At 36.3% G+C, this 20,698-nt stretch overlaps 2 protein-coding genes across 2 annotated transcripts; both read right to left on the reverse strand.

Annotated features, from left to right (window-relative positions):
* Positions 1-14,317: 14,317 nt before the first annotated feature.
* On the reverse strand, positions 14,318-16,352 carry LOC132795097 (UDP-glucosyltransferase 2-like). Its single transcript, XM_060805551.1, has 2 exons — positions 15,653-16,352; positions 14,318-15,302 (listed from the first exon to the last, which is right to left on the reverse strand). The coding sequence occupies exons 1-2, from the start codon at positions 16,339-16,341 to the stop codon at positions 14,378-14,380; spliced, it is 1,614 nt and encodes a 537-aa protein (XP_060661534.1). The 5' UTR covers positions 16,342-16,352; the 3' UTR covers positions 14,318-14,377.
* Positions 16,353-17,975: 1,623 nt separating this feature from the next.
* Positions 17,976-19,698, reverse strand: LOC132792006 (UDP-glucosyltransferase 2-like). The gene is made up of 2 exons (XM_060801195.1): positions 18,997-19,698; positions 17,976-18,921 (listed from the first exon to the last, which is right to left on the reverse strand). The coding sequence occupies exons 1-2, from the start codon at positions 19,680-19,682 to the stop codon at positions 18,009-18,011; spliced, it is 1,599 nt and encodes a 532-aa protein (XP_060657178.1). The 5' UTR covers positions 19,683-19,698; the 3' UTR covers positions 17,976-18,008.
* Positions 19,699-20,698: the final 1,000 nt, after the last annotated feature.

The raw sequence follows: 20,698 nt of genomic DNA on the forward strand, positions 1-20,698 counted from the left end.
TTGGTGTTAGTATTGGTGTAAGTGTTGCTGTTAGTGGCAGTGTTGTTGTTGTTGTTGTTGCCGGCGACATTTTGCTTGTAGAAACGCATGCATAAATAAGTTTCCACATTGGAGCCGACTCGTCGCCATCTCCATTCCTCCCTCTCAAGGGTTTCCCTTCCTGCTTCCTGCCTCCTGCCGTTGCCCCACTTGTCTCCTCCACCTTCTTCAATATGTGCGGCATCCACATAATTGTCGGCCATGTATCTTACAAATGCAAATTAGATGCAAATGTTAATAATCTGCGTGGATGAATTTTAATGAGCAGCTAAAGTGTTTTGGCGACTTGTCGCTGTCGTTGACGTCGACAGCGAAGTCGACGCAGATGCTGGCGTCGCTGCCGCCAGTGGAAAGTGTCAGACATGCATCAAGGATTAGCCCTGACCAGCCTAAAAAGCCAGTTGTTGTTATTCTTTATGACTTCTGTTTTTTTTTTCTTTCCAGCGAACAGCAGCTGAAAACGTGCCTCATAAACGGAGCACAGGTGAAGAGAGGGGAAAGTGTAACCCTTGCCTTGTTAAAGTAGGGAATTTTGATGGCCCTGCTCCCCTTTAACGCTCTCTCACTCTTAGCAGCTGTAGAGAGACAGACATCAAGTGGCTGTGGCTAATTAACGCCACTGTAAAGATACTGAGCCAAGTGCGACGCTGCCGTCACGTGCTCTGCTCTCTGACTATCAAAATTATGTTTTCCGACACTTTTTCAAGTCCAAATTTAGATGGCAATCCAACAGAGTCAGGCAGAGTCGTCGTCGACGTCGTCGTCTACATCATTTCCTTTTCATTGGCTTGCCTTCTGCACGAGGAAGTCGAAAAATGAAAACAGATGTTGAAAATCAGTTGCACATTAAATGCTGTTCATGTGGAAACTTAATTGTTGCCACAGTCGAAACTCGAATGTCGATGTCGATGGCACAAACAACATTCTGTCATTTTGCAGCCTCGGTTTGATTTGCGGCAAGTGTCGCCACACAGCTTCCAAGCTTAGGGGTTGCCAGCATCAAACATCAGCATTCAGCATTCCATTTAGGTGTTTCATATTTGCCAATAATACTCCTATACTTGAACAATAATACATTATTTTTCTTTGCCTTTCTCTTGCGCTTTCTTTCAGTTTGTTTTGCGCAAAATACTCTGGGGCAACATAATATGCCACATTTACTCTCCAAGTGTATCAATAATATGAGTATATTTGTTCATTTTAGAGGCGACATATGTGGCAAACTCCTGCAGTGAACGTGGTCAGTGAGTGGATAAAATTTATAACCACAAATGTCGCTGGCCATTAGAAACCGCTGTGGAAGGGTGTTAATGATTATTCGAATAGTAACAGGAGCTGATAAATGGAAGTAATAAAGTTTCAATTTTAATCAAAGCATCTTTAAACTGAAAATTTAAAAGATTTCTCTGGCAATATTATATTTATAAAGATGGATTACGGAATATGGATGAAATTTGAAATGTAATTGTTGAAAGTATAAATTAAATTAATTCAATATGAATAATAAAATCGACCGCATAAATATAATATATATATAATTAACTCTTTTAGTATACATTAATAATAAAACTATTGATAATTAATGTAAAACTTTTATATGTATACATACATTTTTAAAAACTTGTACAAATATAAAGTAATATAAATAATGTTAAACAATTATATCAATTACTTATATTTGAACTGTAAATTAAATATGTAAAATTCATTAAAATAAGAAAAAGGTATAGAGAACATATTCAATGAAGTGCTAAAGTAATATACGTAATAAATATTTCATAGATATATCTTACCCAATTAGAGTTAGTTATATGATAAATGAATGCAACTGATACAAATAAATAGTGAAAATAATATGAAGCACAATTTAAGTGATTTAAGTGATAAAATAAATATTTAGTGATTTCTCTAATAATCAATTAATATAAGAAATATAATTTTAAGGGTGTTCATTACTCAATTATTCAGTTGTATAGAGGCTGTGCATTTCAATTAATTTTTTACCGATCGCCCAAAAACCGTATTGATTTCACGACCCTTAACTTTTTTCTGATCGACTATGCTTATCAAATACGAAATAACCTTGATGCATTTCAATTTGTCGACTTCAATGTGTAGAGCGATCGACTGCTGTAATCGAACACTCAATTAAATTGCATTACGGTAATATCGTAATGGCAAAATGCGAGAAACGCATATAATTTGAACATACGTCGCACACATGATGCATTCCCAGGATCAATAGGAGTGCATGCCCAGGGGTTGCGGGGATTGAGGGGAGTGCAATAACTGCGCAATATATCAAACAAATACACCTGGGACTACGCAGCCAACTGCACTCGGGGATGTTTGTCTCGTGCGCGTGAAGAACCAAATGGAAAAAAACAACAGGAGCGACAACAACAACAACAACAACAACGACAACAGCGAAGGCAAAGAAAACAATGGGAAACTGCAAATGGAAAATGGAAAGAGAAAAATTTATTTATATGCGATTTGATGATGGAAATGCGAGGGTTGGGCGTATCAGCAAATAAAAATAATGGATTGAATCAAATTTTGGTAAAGAGTCAGTGGCCATCGACTAGATGAAATCGTAGACGCAACCCGAGAACGGAAGGAGATGGAAGAATGCGATGTTGCATCAGTGACGCGGGCGGGAAAAAACAACAAATGACAACAAATGGCAAGCAAACAGTGGCGAGCGACTCCCCAGGCAAACATTTTTGGCAAGTGGATTGTCCACTGAATTCTGAAAAAGTGAAAAAAATCGACCTTGTGAAATGTGAATGTCACTTTAGTCCAAAGTTTGCCTTAACCACTTCCGTGGATGAGATTAAGCTCCAAGCCGAAGCGGTAATACTCTAGTATACTTGTTTCCGAACAGATAGAAGTATTCACTTAGCGACATATAATCGTGAAATAAAGTAAAATAAAAACTATAAAATTTAATATTTTTTTCATACCACATATCTAATACAAGCAAAGCTGCACTTTAAAAAATTGCATTTAATGGCCAAAATTTACTTACTATCAAAATTCACTTAGCGGTGTATTCTACGTATTTAAAGTCGCCACAAATCTTCAGAGATGTTTACGAATTATAAATAAAACACTTAGTAGCTCTTCATTTAATGCTTTATATGAATTTTCATTTAACGGTCACAATGTGCACTTAACGGCACATTTTAATTTAACGTCATAAAACACCATGAAATATTATAGAAAAGAGAAAGTTTAAGTAATTTTCTTTAAAATCTTTTTATTTTTGTAGTCTTTTTCCATTTACAATTGAGGCTCTTAAGCGAGTTATATTATATGTTAGTTGTGTTGACCTTGTCACATTTTGAATGAAACAAGATTCGTACCCTTAGTAAGAGTACAATGAGCATTATTGCTGTTGTTTCCAACGCCACCGTCACCGTCACCGTCATGCTAATCCGGTAACTGAGCCCTGGACTCTGAGGGTTCCTGAGTTGCCCTGTTGCCCTGCTGTTGGCACGCCTCGATGACTTTCGCCTGGCGCCCTTGGCTGGGATTAATTCCACACATTAGCCGGAAATTTTATATGTACGAACACTATGAATGGAGCTCTGCGTCTCTCTCTCTCTCTTCTCTCCTGACCGGTTGGTATTTCTATGAATATGTTGTGTGTTGGTTTTTTCTCTCCTTACAACGTGTGCCTAATGCTTGAAATCTTCTCGAGCTAAGCTGACATGACCAATGGCGGCCACTTGTTAATTTCCCATACTAATTTTCAGTTGGCAGCTCATTCAGTTGCTTTGGTTTCATCATTTTTTAAGGGGGGTTTTTTTGTTTTTTTGGGTTCTTTCCCCTTTCATTAATCACACTGATCGCTTTCCGAGCACGCACTACCGGGTATTCGCCATCATTTTTTAGGATTTGGCGCAATGTGAATTTCTCTTCCACACGTCGCGACGTGTCGCTTCCCATGTGGCTCCTGAGGGAAATGCGACGCATTTTCACAGTTTCACTCAGAGCGAGAGTTTTGCGCTGTAATTGAAATTTGTGTGAGTGATAAATTCAGTTCTGCTGTGCGTTGTGTTAAGCGCATGATTAGCGCATTTTCCTCGTCAACTCACAAGTTTCCACAGCACACATAATTTTTGTTTTTCTTTTTCTTTTTTTTTTTTTGGCTACCCGTTGTGACTTAACCACAGAGCCATGGGAGGTTGTGAGGTTGGGAAGTGTGGCATATTCGTGCTTGGCCTGCCAACAATGGCTTTTAATTATTTATTGCCTAATGACCTAATGACTTTTCTTTTGCCCGGCCTGAGAAAGACCAAATCTCAATCAGTGTGAGCCAGCGACACCCAAAAACCGAACCAAAGTCACGAACCAAGACCATAGAGTGGGCTAAAGGACATTGTACTAGCTTTAGGACTAGCCACAGAATAAATTACGAACTTTCCCACTCTCTCTCTACAGTTGTTCCTTAGTTAAATAGATTCTCTATGTAGACAATAAAGAGAATGTTAAAACAGTTGTTATATTCGTATTCAAAATATCTGTGATTGTGCATAATTAAATAATATTTCCTTTTGATTACAGAGACCTTTTGTTTTTCTGTACTACAAATTGTTTTACAATTGCTGTTATAATGCCATTTATTTGCTTAATCAATAATCAGTTAATTTTTTATTATGACATATTATTGAGTATTCTTTCGATCACTAGTTTATCTGTTTACATGGCAAATCGTAGCTGAGAATTTACATATTACTTAATTACAAAATGAGCGAAGATTAGATTAGTCTCAAGTCATTTTTGTCGTTTAAATATATACCACTTCAGGGCAATTTTTAAAGAGAATTTAACATTAAATAATGTTATTAATTATCCAATTACTTCAATTTATAATTATAACTTTCAAATATGTTAAATGTACTGTGATATTCTCCCCAAAATTTTAGCTAAATGGAAAACAAAAATAATATTAAGATCCTAATATGAGCAGTTAACTTCACTGTAATCAAATATATGACATTACTGTCAAATGTGTTGAATATCTTAAACATATTGTATCGTTCAACTGCCCTGAATTTCATTATAATTCATAGCAAATAATTTCAAATACTATTCTTGCATATAAATACCCATTATGTCAGGTCAATATGGTCTGGGGCGTGCTACCTTTTTCGCAAACAATCTAATTGGCTCATAATCCCATTAGCACCTTCATTAGCTGTCCAGGCGAGCATGGACACAGCACTTTTCCGAAGTAACCCCAGAGTCGATAAAGCAACCTGTTTTAGTCCCACGCCCCACGCCCTACACCCGCAATCAACTCAATTTGCAAATTGTGGCCTGCCATGTGCCACACTTGAAAGTATTTTAAAACCATTTATTTCAAATGACCCACACGCCGAACACGGCGAGCAAGACGATGTCGAGTTGAGCCGACTATTTTAAAACTCAAAACACGTAAAGGTAACTTGCAAGGAGCCTGGCACAGGAACTGAAACCGAAACTGAAAACTGAAACTGGGGCTGGAACTGGCACTGGAACTGCTGCAGCTGCGGTTTGGGGCTGATGCCATAAAAAATTCATTTGACTTAAAAACTTGCAGAGACAAAAAACCAAAGCGTTGGCCCAGGTACCACAGAAAAGAAAAAAAACAAAAAGAAGGAACTGTGCAGCACACGTCAGTTGAAACTAGAGATGAGACTGTGTGTTGAGAACACGAGCCAAAAAAGGAAAAGAAAGAGGTAGAGAAGGGAAATATAAAAGTAGGAAGTCTTAAATTTAAATATTTAAAAATCTATAAACAAAAATCATGTACGTTGTGTGACGTTATAAAATAAAAACACGAGCTGCGCTCATCACTAGAAATGTAGCGATGGTAGAGTGTGCTGAGAGTATGAACACGATTGGAAAATTAAAAAATAAAGCAAATCAATTGAAGAAAAGTATATGAATACGGTGAGGAGTTTACATTATAAAAAATTATGTAGTCAAAAATGTCAATACGCTGTAAATTGAGTTTGCTTGGTGACACGACAAAAAGAATGTGTTGATTATATAAACATAATTTTTAAACTACAGCAAAACTTTTGAAGAAAAGTAATTGAGTACTTTTAGAAGTTTAAATAAATGTAGATATTTAGTTGACAAAAAAGGAATCTTTTTTTCAGTACTTTGCGTGACACGAGCTGCGCTCATCGCTAGCGGGAAATCGTCAGTAGAAATTGATATTAAGTCAGGTGGCGCGTGTCCATTACACGCAGTGCAGGCAGAAAGCGAAAGCCTCCCAGATCCCCAGGTAGAACATAACAGAGACAGAGGCAGAGAAAGAGAAAGAGAAGGTGAAAGAGGCCAACGGAGTGCGAAAGAGAGATAGAGAGTGCGTAAACTGACAGTTTTGAAGCACGCACATCCCGTGCATGGCATAAACAAAACAATACTGAATGCTCGACTCAACTGAGAACTCAGAACTCAGATCTGGGCACACAAATTTGCTTAGCCAGCGCGGAAATTGTGGTCGGTTGCTCTATTGTCTTATTGAACTGCCGGTAAGCATAGGAAACGGAAGCGCGACCCGGCAACAACGAACTGAAGTGCTCTTTTGCCTTCCCCCGGTTTACCCGGTTTCCCTTTTGCCAACGCCATCGTTTCTACTGATTTGGTCAGTGTTCGTTCGGCGTTTTGTCAAAAGGCGCACGTGAACTATTAAAATCACTTAGATGCAATTCATGTCACGTTCTCATTGAGGGGGGCAACCCGAAACTTAGTAGCGATTGATATATGCGATGTCAGTCTATGCATTTGTATCTCTAGCTGTATCTCTAGCTGTGTATCTGTGCGATAAATGAACTGACAGACGACTGGGCAGCCACTGATAACTTTGAGCACTAAAGCAATTTACATGAATCGTTTTGGCCCCGTGCCCCACTGCAATTACATTATGTATACAGTATTCTGATATTTCTGTTGAGCAAGGTCAGTTCAATTCCAATTTGTAACGAAAGTTCCATTTTATTTATTTGTTGCAGCATTTAATATTGAAGAATGTCAAATAATATTATTGACATTATTTTTATTAAATACATCTCCATATTCAAAAGCTTATTTTAATATTTGCAATGGCAGTGTCATATATTATATATTTACATGACACAACGTTTATTTAAATATTCAAGAACATTTTAACGCTTGGCGTGATTCCCATTCATATTTTTAATGAAAAATGTGCAGAGATGCATGTGTGCAACCAACAACACTGACAAAGAAGTATTATATTGCCCAAAATAAATTTGATCTAAGCTGATTATTTGCTTAGGCAGTCGCCAATGCAATTGACCCAATTCAATCATCAAAACTATTACCAATGAGCGCATATAAAATAATACATTCCATTTGGCATTGAACAATTAAACATTTTGATTAATGTAAAAACCGTATATCGGCAAACAAAAAAATAAATGATGCCAACAATGTGCCGAAAACAATTAGTGCAGTAAAATCTTTCAAAATTTTCGAATTTTCAAGATCTTTACCAGGAATTTCATCTGTGTCGTGTCAATTAAATTCTCTCGAAAATTGAATGCCACAAGCCGCAGGTCTAATGAGTGGTAGGGGCAGAGGGGAGAGACTGTTGTTTTCCACTTGACAGGTCGAACAACAAGAGCAGAAATAATATTGCAGTTTTCTCTTACTCTTCGTTTCGTCTCGTGCTTTTTCTGTTCCTCTGATTAATTACAGGCAAATAAATTTCCATTTTCCCTCCTGCTCACTTGCACACTTTTCGTGTCATGTGTGGAAATGATAAAAATACTTAGCACTGTTTTAGTCTATAGATTTCTTTTCTTTATAGAGTCTCTGCTTGTATTATTAATTACGCTGACACTTTGGAGCTGCGCTAATGAGCACCGAAATAGAACTTTCCATAATTTGCCTGCCTTCTATATGGCATGAATCTTTAGTTGCCATGTATTCTTACCCATAGTTGTCGTTGTCATAGTTTTATATGTGTTCGAGGTTTTTCGTTCATGGTTCAAATTCATTACCCTTGCTCTGACGCCACAATTTAAGCAAATGATGTCGGTTGAGCAAACATAACCTTATTATACTTGTAATACATTGATCAACAAGGGTATTACAACATAGTGGAAAAGAAGACGTTCGTATTGCGAAATTTCGATTTGCAAAAGTTGAATTAGGTAAGTATTTTATTTATATTATTACCATCGTCCGACCTATTTTTGTACTAAAGGTCATCTTGTCAAAGGTGAATTTGTTCAGAAAAGTCCTGAAAATTTTTTAAGCTTAATCAATGATAAAATTCTACGTGATTAAAAAAGGTTATTCTTTAACAATATGGAAGTAGACACCGAAATAAGCTGTGGCATTTTAAGGATCCTTTATAGGATAAGCCCCATTTCAAAAAATACTGTACCAAAGGACTTCTCGGTTCTACCATAAATGGCTGTGTGAGCTTAACATAAGAAATAGAAGTGAAGAAATGGAAAATTTTAAGAGTTCTTGAATCCTTGAATTTATTTTGACAAGTCTTTTGCAAAAGAAATAAGATACTATTACCTTAACTAAAAAAAGCTCTATTTCAACCATATTGTTAAGCATCTAAACATAACAAAAATAAATTAAATATAAATATAAATATAACTGATAAATATTTTTATAATGATCATTTATGGATAGCGGATGTCCCAAAGTCGAGCACACCCGCTAATGGTTTTTAGCTTGTTTTACGTTGCCCCAGCTTTAGTTGGCATGTTGCACGCTAGATGTCGCTGCTGTTGTGTTGGATGCTGCCAGCTATTTTACCTGCTTGCACGTTCATGAAAAATGATTGCAAGTGGGTCACAGGATATGCAAATGTTTCTTTTTCACACTCAACCAGCGACAATGGTGAAGCAGCTGTTGTTTTTCTCTGCTCTCCCCAGTGCTGGGCATCAGGTGTTGGGCCACTCTTGAGTTATGGACATTGACTATATATATGCCAGCGACTTCTTGCCAAGATATTGTGCAAATGCATTTGAAAGTTGGCCAAGAAAATAGCGAAAGTTTTTGCACTTTTGTACTTTATATCTGCCATTGCCGGAAGTTGAAACTTTAATTTCCAGCGCAGAGAGAGAGAAAACAGAGAACAGCAATGCATGCAACGGCAAGCACAGGAATTGGCCAAGGACATCAGCAACGAGCAGGACAAGAGGACAACAACGCCTAAAGTTACATTTGATTTAATTTTCTTTTTGCTGGTTTCAAGAGATTCAAGTTTGCAAAGCCAAACGCATAACGCATGAAAAACTAATCAAAATGGCACTTGTCCAGGGACCATCGAGCATATATTTCATAGTGAATGTTTGTTAACAAAATACCCTTCAATATGTTTTGTATGGAGGAGTTTGTTTGCACTTTTCATAAATCTGTATTTATTTATTATGTGTTTTAATATACATAATAATACACCAACAAATTTAAAATCAAATAATGTTTTTCCTTAGCTCATATTTTCTAATAGGGTATCCCTAAGTCAAGTACTTTCCCAGCTCGTTCAATCATAGATGTTTTTTGTTTGTGACGCTGCCGGCCATTTGCGCTTTTCTCGTTTCTCCCTGACACATGCACATGTCCTGCGAATAGCCCCAGAGTGAAAGTTTATTCAGCTTTTTAGCTTCTTCACAAGTCAAAAAGTTGAAAATGTGTCAGTAGTCCTTGTCATTTGTTTATTTCCTTTTTCCCGAAATTACATAAATAAATATAATATATATACTCTGCACTAACAATGTATGTAATGTATTTTGTATTTTATTTTTGTGGTTGGCTGTCGGTTGTTCGGAACTAGATGAGTCTTGTCTTCTGCTTTGGACATTGAATTTGAAATGTCATTAAGAATAAAACTTTGCGAAATAGTTTGGATGCGATTTGAAGACAGTAAAATTGAAATGTTGTTTTTAAGAAAATATTTTCTATATTGGGGACAAATAATACAAGTAAATGCAGTAAATTACGAGTGAGTATGCCATAGATAAAAGGTGAATATAACTACATAAGTATACTAATAGCTTGATATTTGTTAAATGAAATAAAAGCAGTATGAAAATGATGTTCTCTAATATTAAAACAGCAAACAAATATCGGTCTAGCTCTGCAAGTAAAGAGTAAAATTAGTTCTCCTCCTTTTGATATATATTTTTAGTTTTGCTCCTTCTGAAAAAGTTGACTGTTAAAGACCACAAATCCTACATGATCAGCACACTGATGACCGCAACGAAGCCGGTTGCTCAGTGCACAAAGTTCACTCCACAGCTGCAAAGAGGGATTTTTTTCTGGCGTTTACTTAAGCTGCTCAAATTTTGCTTAGTTTGGCAAAAACACGCAGCGACCATTTTTCATATTTTCATTTATAAATTTATTATAAAGCCAAGAGCAGCAGCAGCAACAGCAACAGCAACGAGAGCAAGAGCAACAGTTCCACTTGGATGGTGGAGAATGGATAGTGGATGGTGGATGGGGCCTAATAGCTCCCCATTTGACCCACTCTCAGGTTTGTGGCACAACTCTTGCCACTCTTTTGCAGAACTCTGGACTGCGGTTTAGAGCTTCGGCTACTTTGGCATTTATTTTAAATTATAGTTCGCAGTAATAACTAATGCTCAGAGAGTTAGGGAAAACACACAGAGTGAGAAAGAGAGAGAAAGGAATAGAAGTTGTTGTTGGTTGTTGTTGTCGCTGCCATGTACAGAAATTATAGACATTTTGGTCTGGGGCTTGTGTGTAGTTTTTAGCCGTTTAATGACAGTATTTGCGAGCAATGCGAAAGTTCTATGGCTGCTTGACATGAGAGATTCCGCATTTGCTGGCAGTCGAGGAGTGGAGGGACGATTTGACGAATTCAATTAAATTTACTGCAATATAAATGTGGATTAAACAGTTTGACAAGTCATCTGCATAATTATGAAAATTCCTAGAACCTAGAACTAGACTTTGACATTTTTCATGCACTAATTGAAAATTCCTTAAGTCAGCTTAAAGCTGGTAAAATTTGCCCAGCAATTTTCATCATTGAATTGCTTGGAACAAACAATGCCAATTGATGTTGTGTGAATGAATTTACACCATCATGGTAATCGAGTCCTTTCCGAGGGCTACACAAGCAAGTTTTGGTGCCCCTAATGGCAGCGCACGCCCACTGCCACGCCCCCGTCCACACGTCAGTAAATATGAATGAGTTCGAGTTAATGAAATATTGAAATATGAATAGACAAACTCGCCTCCGCACACTCCAAAGCAATCATGTGTCCATCAAGCAAAACTTTTTCCTCAGCCTGTCAAAACCAAAGGCAAACTGGACGAGTAAACGAAAATGCAAATGAACATAGACTATAAGATACTCTAGACAAAAAAGAAAATATTTAAATATATATTTTTTCATTGGATGATTGAATTTAGTACCTAAAAAATTAATATTACAAATGTTTAAAAATTAAGTAAAAATTCTCGTTTTTTTCGATTTTTTAGGGTATACAAAAATGGTAAAAATATTGTAATTGAGAAGTAAGAAACAGGCGCCCCTAACCAAAAAAAAAGTAACCCGAAACAAACAAAAATTACAACGCTTAATTATGAAAAGTGTTTTTTTCTCTTAGCCCACAGCCTTCAACCTCGTCGAGGAAAATGAGTAGAAATGTAGAAAACACACGAACGAGTTAATGAGCGAAATTATAATGAAGTTTTACTTCCAGAAAACAACCCTTATTGGGCATGCATTTGGGGCATGTGGGTCAGCGTTGTTACTTGAGGGGGGGCTGCTTTAATGGGGCTAATCAAATATTTGACATTTACTTTGGGTGGAGCGTTGCTTGAAGTGTTGTCTAGTGTAAAGCTCATTACAATCCGCTCTTCACTCTGGGCAACGCTTCGTTCCGAATAGGAGCAAGGACAAGGAAGGGGAGGCTCCTCGGTGTCTACAGTCCGACCAGTGAGACGTGCAGTATGCAATGAAATATTTCATTAAATCGCTTAACATTGCAACAGTTACCCAAGTAACCAGCCAACAACCAACAACCAACAACCGACAACCAACATCAACAGCCACATTAACAATGACGCCAACAACGGCAGGAAAAAGGGAAGCGCCGAATGCCGTGATATGAGTATCCTCGTAATAAGAAGGACACGACGACAAGAGCTCTTGAATCCCCTACAAAGAGTTGAGCAATTGCGGTACTTACAACAAATTGCAATAATAAAAAAGTTATAGAATAAGGAAATGTTATCGATTCTAAGTAAGTTAGACATTTTTTAAATTACTAAACCAGTTATATAAGATTTATTACAATTTTCGACAGCTGTTATTTTAATTTTGCTTTTGATATTCACTTGAATATGTAATTTAAATTCATTTGAATTAAATTCATGTATCCAAGTGCTCGCTTGTGTAGCGCACAAAGGGAATAAATGTGTAAACGAACTGAGCAAAATGAAAAGGACAAAAACGGAAGCGGAAATGTTTAATGCGGGCTTGTGCAGCACTGGCTGGATCGAAGAACGGAGCATCCTCCCGTGTTCAGGGCCGAGAACGAGAGTCCGACACCCGAGACCTGCCCAAGTGAGTTACGCGCTAACGAAAGCCGATAAATATTTATTTGCATGTATCTGCTTGTGTGAGTGTGTGAGTGCGTGCTTGTCTGCGTATGTGTGTGTCTGTGTGTGTGTGTGTTAATTAAGAATTTGCAATGGGCTGGCAGACGATTAAATGTGTACGAAAATGTGCCGCCCTTGCCCCATGATGACCCCTTGGCTGCTTGGCCAATGCAATGTGGTAAACAACAATCGATGGATGTGCTGGACACGCAGCGAATGACCATTAGTTCCGCCTAGCAGCAAGATGGGATAAGGGCAGCGAGCGATAATCGAATGAATTAATGGAACACGCAAATGAAATAAAAATCGCCACTGCCAGCGATTCATTTGGATAAATCTCTTTTCTCGCCAACACAAACAAATGGTTCTTCACAGCCCAATGTTGCTAATAGAACATTACGAGTAAATAAAAGAATAGCAACAAGATCTTTATACATGTACTGTCCCGCACTTTCATACAGTTAGGATTCCACCGGATTTATGAACAGCCAAAACGAGAAACTACAACACAACTTAGCTGCATAATAAAACAAGTAAGAAAGCTACAGTCGAGTGTACTCGACTGTGAGATACCCGCTACCCATTTGGAATAAAAAGAAATATATTTTGCGGTATTTTCTCAAAATATACCGAAAATACTGCAAAAATACTAAAAATATACCGAATGGTATATTTGGTATATCGACATAGCACCGCATTCAAAATATACCATAGACGGCACAATATACCAGATTGTCAGCCAAAGCAACTCAGACCCCTAGTAAGTAGGCGCTTTTGCCCATACAAAAGTATTTCTTTAATAACTTCGACAATTTTTATCTGATTGCAACCAAATTTTCAGGAATCATAACTACTATAGTTATTATTGTATATACCAAAATTCGGAACTTTAGCTTTAAAATTACGCTTGTCATTCGATTTTTTTGATTTGCGGGGGCGGAAGTGGGCGTGGCAAAAATTTGAAACAAACTTGATCTGCGTGCAAACATAACAAATGCTGTCGAAAAAAAATTATAGCTCTATCTCTTATAGTCTCTGAGATCCAGTGTTTCATACGGACAGACGGACAGACGGACAGACGGACAGACACACAGACGGACAGACGGACATGGCTATATCGTCTCGGCTGTTGACGCTGATCAAGAATATATATACTTTATAGGGTCGGAGATGCCTCCTTCTACCTGTTACATACATTTCCTGCCGGCACAAAGTTATAATACCCTTCTACCCTATGGGTAGCGGGTATAAAAAGTTTCAATATTCCTTTCTAATTACTCTAATTATCTTGTGTAGTTATTCAGTCAATAACGTAGTTAGTCAATTTTTTTAGTCGGGCTGAAAAATCTTAAATAAATAGATCGGAAAACATTCATATAGAAATTTTTTTATAAGTAAATTTAGTAGTTTTTGAATCGGGCTATCGATCTACAGAAAATAAGGCAATTTATTAAAATTAACAACACTAGCGTGAAAAATAAAATACATTATTCTGAACTGAAACATAATTATATTTTTGTCATTTACCATTTTATAACATAACATAAACTCGTTTACTTAATTCATTCTGTTAAGAAAACAAAATTATTCGTATTTGGGCGAATGATAAAAGTAAGGGTGTTTAAATTGATTCTCTTGTCATCAAACTATTTTTGTAAAATTGGCTACTTATTAATTTATTGTATTCACTATTGTACATAATTTGCTATGTTTAATTGGTTTTTAATTTGTTGGTTTTAGTATTTTCATTCTTTTTTGATTTCCCTGTTAGCTTTCTGTAAACCAAACGTAAAATAAGCGCATTGACAAATACAACAACTATCAAAACTACAAATAATATGGTGAAAATGTCCAAGTTGTTCGCTGTTATGAAGCTCATATGTAGAAGAGGGCTCTGTAGATGAGGTGCGCCATGATAGCGTAGTACATATTCGACCCAGTAGAGCACTGTCTGCCTTGCAGTCATCGGACGATCTCGAAACAGTTGGGAAAAGGCTTTAACATTTTGTGTATACTTTGGGTTCTCCAAGATTTCTAAAATGTTATCGCGGAAAGGCTTCTCCTCCAGTGTTAACAAACTCATGCTGAGGCCGAATTCATCAAATACAACTTTATCAGCATTTGCGGGCTGATCTCCAAAGACCGGTAGAGATAACATTGGTTTTCCGTGATACTGTGACTCTGTAATGCCGCCACGTCCAGCATGGTTTATGAAGAGCACAATCTTAGGATGAGCCAGAATATCATCCTGAGGTAGCCACTTGGAGTACATAATATTCGCAGATTTGCCAGGAGTTTTGCTGAGATCCTCCCATTTCCAAATGATCCGTTGTTTGAGTTTCGATAAAACATTGAACATCTTCTGCACCGTTTCGGGCTTTAAAAATTTGCCCTGAATATTGGATCCCAAACTCAGAAGAATAGCGCCATCTGTTGCATTATCCAGAAATTCGGCGATGTCTTTGGGCAATGGATCAGGTTGTTCCTTAACTTGAATACCTCCAACTTCAATAACTCCCGGCATATTTGGCCTAATTGGACCTTCGCTAAGGCCGTGAGTGTTGAATAAAACGAGTGATACATTCTTGTTGATTTCCTCATATGGTGGCATATTTGGATCATCTCCATAAAGTTCACTGTAGAAATTAGAATCAATTAAATAATAGCAGGATAACGCTGATCATGCATTGTTATGCATTCATTAACATTATAGATCTTACATAATAATTAACAAAGAATGCAATTAACACAATACTTAGCATAGTTATGTAAATAATATAAGAATGTAAATATTTGAGCGGCTGCTAAGCTCAGTCTTATTTTATTTACATAACTATGCTAAGTATAATATGATGTTTAATGCATTACTATGTTAGTTATTAGCATAAAATGCAATTCAGTTAAAATAAAAGCGCTTGAGGACAACAAACACTGTTATTTCATCGCAAGTGTATGTCGGTCACCTACAAAATTTCGAAAAACTTACTAGTAAAGCGCAGCATTATCTTTTTCCAGGAAATAGGTGAATACTCGTTGTATCGCAAATGAAATCAAGCCGAAAACGCGCTGTGAAAATGTTAAAGTGCTGCCAATTTTACCAAATACTCCAATATTTGGCACGTATGCAATCTCTCTTGGATTGCCTAACGTACTGTAAAATATTTCCCATTGAAACATTGAAGATGCCAACACAACGGGCACCTTTAGTTTTTGTGCTATGCCGATCTGAAAGTTATTCAGGAAATATCCAATCATCACCAAGTCAAACTTGTTGTCCTTGTTCTCGTAGAGATCCTTTACACGTTGATCCTTCATGACATCTCTGTTCTTGTTAAACATGAATTCAAATTGTTGCCGCATTCGAAATAAGGCTGACAATGTATCGGAGTTATCTCTTGCCGTCAGTTTGGCCATTGTGTCCTTCATTGATCGATTCTCCTCTTCGGTTAAATCCACTTGAATAATATGCATATTCTTATGCGTTACATGAGGCTTCATAGATGTAACCACTGTCACGTTGTGCCCATTCTCAGCCAGCACCTTGGCCATTGAAATTTCCACTATCAGATGTGAGGGACTGGGGCAACTAAATACAGCAAGAATATTTGCACTCTGAGTACCATTAATTAACACGGCGGCGATGAACGCCAAGAACTGAAATTTCGACGACATCATGAAGGTTGGAAAGCTCGACGAAGACTGAAATTAGCTCTAATGGGACTATCGCTATAAATGCCGTATCAGCTTAGTTAAGCCCAATTTGATAAGAACTGATAAAAATAATCATATAATACCAACATCTATTTATTCATTACATATAATTACTAAGCGAATAATAAATTAGGGAATCAAAACTACTAGATAAGCAAATTTCTTAGAGAGAAAGTTACGATTTTATTAATATATCAACAAATCTAAAACAAACAGCAGCAAATTTAATAAAGACAAATCTTAATGTTCATCGAAAATGCAAAGTCACATAGCTAATAGTCATCGTGAGTTGCTGTTCTTAAAATGTAATATCATATGATGAAATACTTATTCATATTCTATTTAATAAATAATATAATAACCGTATGATCAATAGACACAATAATCATAAACTAGGATTTTTAAATATCATGGAGAATTTAAATAATTACTACAAGAGATAGTTTGACAAAATTGTTAAGTCATCGTGATTTGTTATTAAACATAATACTATTTGTAGATAAGCGTCTGAAATCGGTCAGCAACTTGCTGCCGCACTATTTCTGGTTATCAATTGAGGTATAATTTCATGTTAATGATTAGCTTTTGTTTATATTATTATCTAATTAGCATTCCAACAATTGAGTGAAATTTGAATCAATGCTGCAAATAGCCCAGTGGCGCCTATTCCAGCTCATATCAACAGAAAGTAAACGAGTAGGTACATAAGTAGAAATTAAACAACAGCTACAGTGTGCTCTCGTATGTAATACCCTCACGCATTTTTAATAAAAGCAAAACATTGAGGTATTATTTCTGAAGTATACCAAGCTAATATACCAAAAATACTTAAATATACCGAAGTCTATATTTGGTATATCACAATACATACATTACATTCAAATTACATATATCACAGAGTACAAAATATATCAGATTGTCAACCAAACCAAGCTACGAAGGCCACTGTTTTTCTTCCAAAAAAAATCTCAAAAGAAATGCGCGTGCAACAATAATAAGATCTGCCGAAAAAAGATAGACATATAGACATTGCAATATGGTCTCGGCTGTTGATGATAAAGAATACAAATACTGGGTGTTGCCTATCCTGCGTGTTACATACATTTCCTTAATAATCAAAGTTATAATACCATTTTCCCCCATGGGTAACGGGTATAAAGAGACCTATTGTTATATACACCTTAATTGAAATATTTATTTTCAAATAAGAAATGTATAAATATATAATAGGAAATATAAACTAATATTTATAATTCAATTTTCTGCTCTATACTCTATACAAATAATCTCTACAAATACAATAACATATTATGTAAGTCTGAGAATTCGATTGGAATGTTAATTTTACAGTGTGCGTAGGTAACAGAAAGGTTAATTTTGAAGTTCGGTCAACAATAGTTACATTCTTATACTATATGAAAAAAATTATATTTTATTATACCATAGGCTTATTTTGAGTAGCATATATCTGTAATCTGTAATCGCGACATCATGAAGATGAACGTCAAAATGTTTAATATTATTCTTGAATTTATATTAATTTATTGTCTAAATGTAATATAATAAAATATAAAATACTAAAATCATAATCTATCCGTAGATAATTTCAATTTGAGCTAAATCATTTCATTTTAATTTGTCTTTTTAACATTTGTGTTCTTCTTTGACTTTCCGGTTAATTTTCTATAGAGTAATTGTAAAGCTATCTTATTTATAAATAGGATAACTACAAGAGCAACTATAATCACAGCGTAGAGATCAATATTATGTGCTTCCACAAAGCTCAAGCGCAAGAGAGGAGATTGCAGATGAGGAGCGCCATGATGGCGAAGCACGTACTCAGTCCAGTAGAGCACAGTCTGACGAGCAGTCAATGGTCGATCTCTGAATAAATCAGAGAAGGCCTTAACCTTCTGAGTGTACTTCGGATTTTCGAGAAGTTCTATAACATTATCGCGAAAAGACTTCTCCTCCAAAGCCAACAGCGACATGCTGAGGCCAAAACCATCAGATACCATCTTATCTGCGTTTCCAGGTTGATCTCCAAAGACTGGAAGTGAGAGCATTGGTTTTCCGTGATACTGTGACTCCGTAATGCCACCACGTCCAGCATGGTTTATGAAGAGCACAATCTTGGGATGAGCCAGAATATCATCCTGAGGAAGCCACTTGGAGTACATAATATTCGCAGATTTTCCAGGAGTGTTGTCAACATCTTCCCACTTCCAAATAACTCGCTGTTTTAGCTTTGACAAAACCCTGAACATCTTCTGAACAGTTTCTGGATTCAGAAATTTTCCTTGAATGTTTGATCCCAAGCTGAGCAGGATAGCACCGTCAGTTGCATTATTCAGGAATTCAGACATCGCTTGGGGCAAGGGATCTGGTGTATCTTTAATTTGAATACCTCCAACTTCAATAACTCCTGGCATATTTGGCCTAATGGGACCTTCGCTGATGCCATGTGAATTGAAGAGAACCAGCGAAACATTTCTATTTAGCTCTTCATAAGATGGCATGCTAGAATCATTTCCATAGAGATAACTGTAGAAGAAATATATAAAACATTGTATATTAGTTGATTTGTATGGTAATAAAATTGATTGTAATTATACTTACTAGTACGCTTCGGCATTATCTTTTTCGATGAGGTATACAAAGAGCTTTTCGAAGCACGACGTTATAAAGTTTGAAAAGCGTTGTTTAAAATCCATTAAGCCATGTTCGTTAACGTGCACGTTCACAGCCGGAACATAAGCGACATCAGCTGGATTTCCAAGCATGCTATCGAACACTCCCCATTGAAACATGGAAGTTGCTATCACAATGGGTACCTTGAGTTTTTGAGCAATACCCATCTGGAAGTTATTCATGAAGTATCCAATCATAACCAAATCGAACTTATTATCCTTGTTCTCGTAGAGGTCTATCACTTGAGGATCTTCCATGACGTCACGATTCTTATCAAACATACTCTTCAATTGGCTGCGCATACGCAGTAGAGCTGTGCCTGCATCGGTATTATCCGTCTGTATCATGGAACCCATAATCTTATTCCATGCATCCTGCTCCTCGTCTGATGGTGGTAGTTCAATAACCTTAATATTTTTATGGGTCACAACAGGCTTGAGAGTTGTAACCACTGTCACGTTGTGGCCATTCTCGGCTAAAACTTTTGCCATTGACATTTCTACAATCAAATGTGAGGGGCTAGGACAACTAAATATGCCTAGTATATTAGCTCCCTGAGCACCAGAGACAAGTATTGCCCCAAGGAGCATCAAGAATACCGCGTACGAAGACATTTGAACGGTTTGAAAGATTTTCGGAAACTGATCTGTGGTCACTATTAACAGACTATTTATACTATTGTGTAGCTATTGTGTAGCGTTATCAATTCATTATTTTATTAAGCCAATGATTGATAAAAGTTAGTTGACTTACATTATTTTATTTGATTTTCATCATGACTCTGCACTTTAAATAGCCCTTATACCGAGATAATGTTTTAAAACTGCCGAACAACCGTTAAGCGTTGAAATTTTATCGGTGACATACTCATTTCCTCGCTAATCAATATGCTCTGCGAAATATTTGAGGTCGAATTCATGCATTTGTATGGGTAAATTATAATTATTTTTATCAGTGAGCGTACTGAATCCTAAATAAGGGAAGTGATTACATATATTTACATTAGATAATACATGATGATATTAAAAAAATACGGTGTAACACAATAAATAAAAAATAAGCTACTGTTAAAAATGTTTTAAATATATCAGGAAATTAAAAGAAAAAAATTAAAGGAAAAATAACAGAAAATCATAGATACGTTTTGAAAATCGGGCAATACTTTTTGACGCATTTCTTGCAAGAAGCTTCAAGTAGCACAATGGAATAGCGTATAGTTTGCATAGACCATAAGTAAAATGCTACGCAAGCACGAATTAAATGTCAAATACAAAAATATATATACAATACGTGTTAATTACTTTAAATCTCGTCTTTTCTTTAAGCTTGTTTTTAGTTAATAATTAATTCTTTACGGCTAAAGATTCATATACTAAAATTATAATATCCTTTCCAAAAAAAAAATAAAGTAGGAAACCTAAAGTCGAGTGCACTCGACAGTGTGATACCCTCTACCGAAAGATATATTTCGCATATGCTTATATACACTACTACTAACAGACTGTCAATCCAATTAAAATAATTTTTAAATGATTTCTGACATTTATATCTAATCGGAAACAAATTCTCAGAATTCATAAAGACTACATATATTATTGTGTGTCTAAAAATATTTTGAGTTCAGCGTTTG

The sequence above is a fragment of the Drosophila nasuta genome, chromosome 2L (assembly GCF_023558535.2).
Source record: "Drosophila nasuta strain 15112-1781.00 chromosome 2L, ASM2355853v1, whole genome shotgun sequence".
Taxonomy (NCBI): domain Eukaryota; kingdom Metazoa; phylum Arthropoda; class Insecta; order Diptera; family Drosophilidae; genus Drosophila; species Drosophila nasuta.

Bases quoted from the DNA above. Each gene is read 5' to 3' on its own strand.
- LOC132795097 (XM_060805551.1), bottom strand. From the start codon at position 16,341: ATGATGTCGTCGAAATTTCAGTTCTTGGCGTTCATCGCCGCCGTGTTA. The intron at 15,303-15,652 runs GTAAGTTTTTCG...TAATTTCTACAG, and splicing joins GATAATGCTGCGCTTTACTA to TGAACTTTATGGAGATGATC.
- LOC132792006 (XM_060801195.1), bottom strand. From the start codon at position 19,682: ATGTCTTCGTACGCGGTATTCTTGATGCTCCTTGGGGCAATACTTGTC. The intron at 18,922-18,996 runs GTAAGTATAATT...TTTCTTCTACAG, and splicing joins GATAATGCCGAAGCGTACTA to TTATCTCTATGGAAATGATT.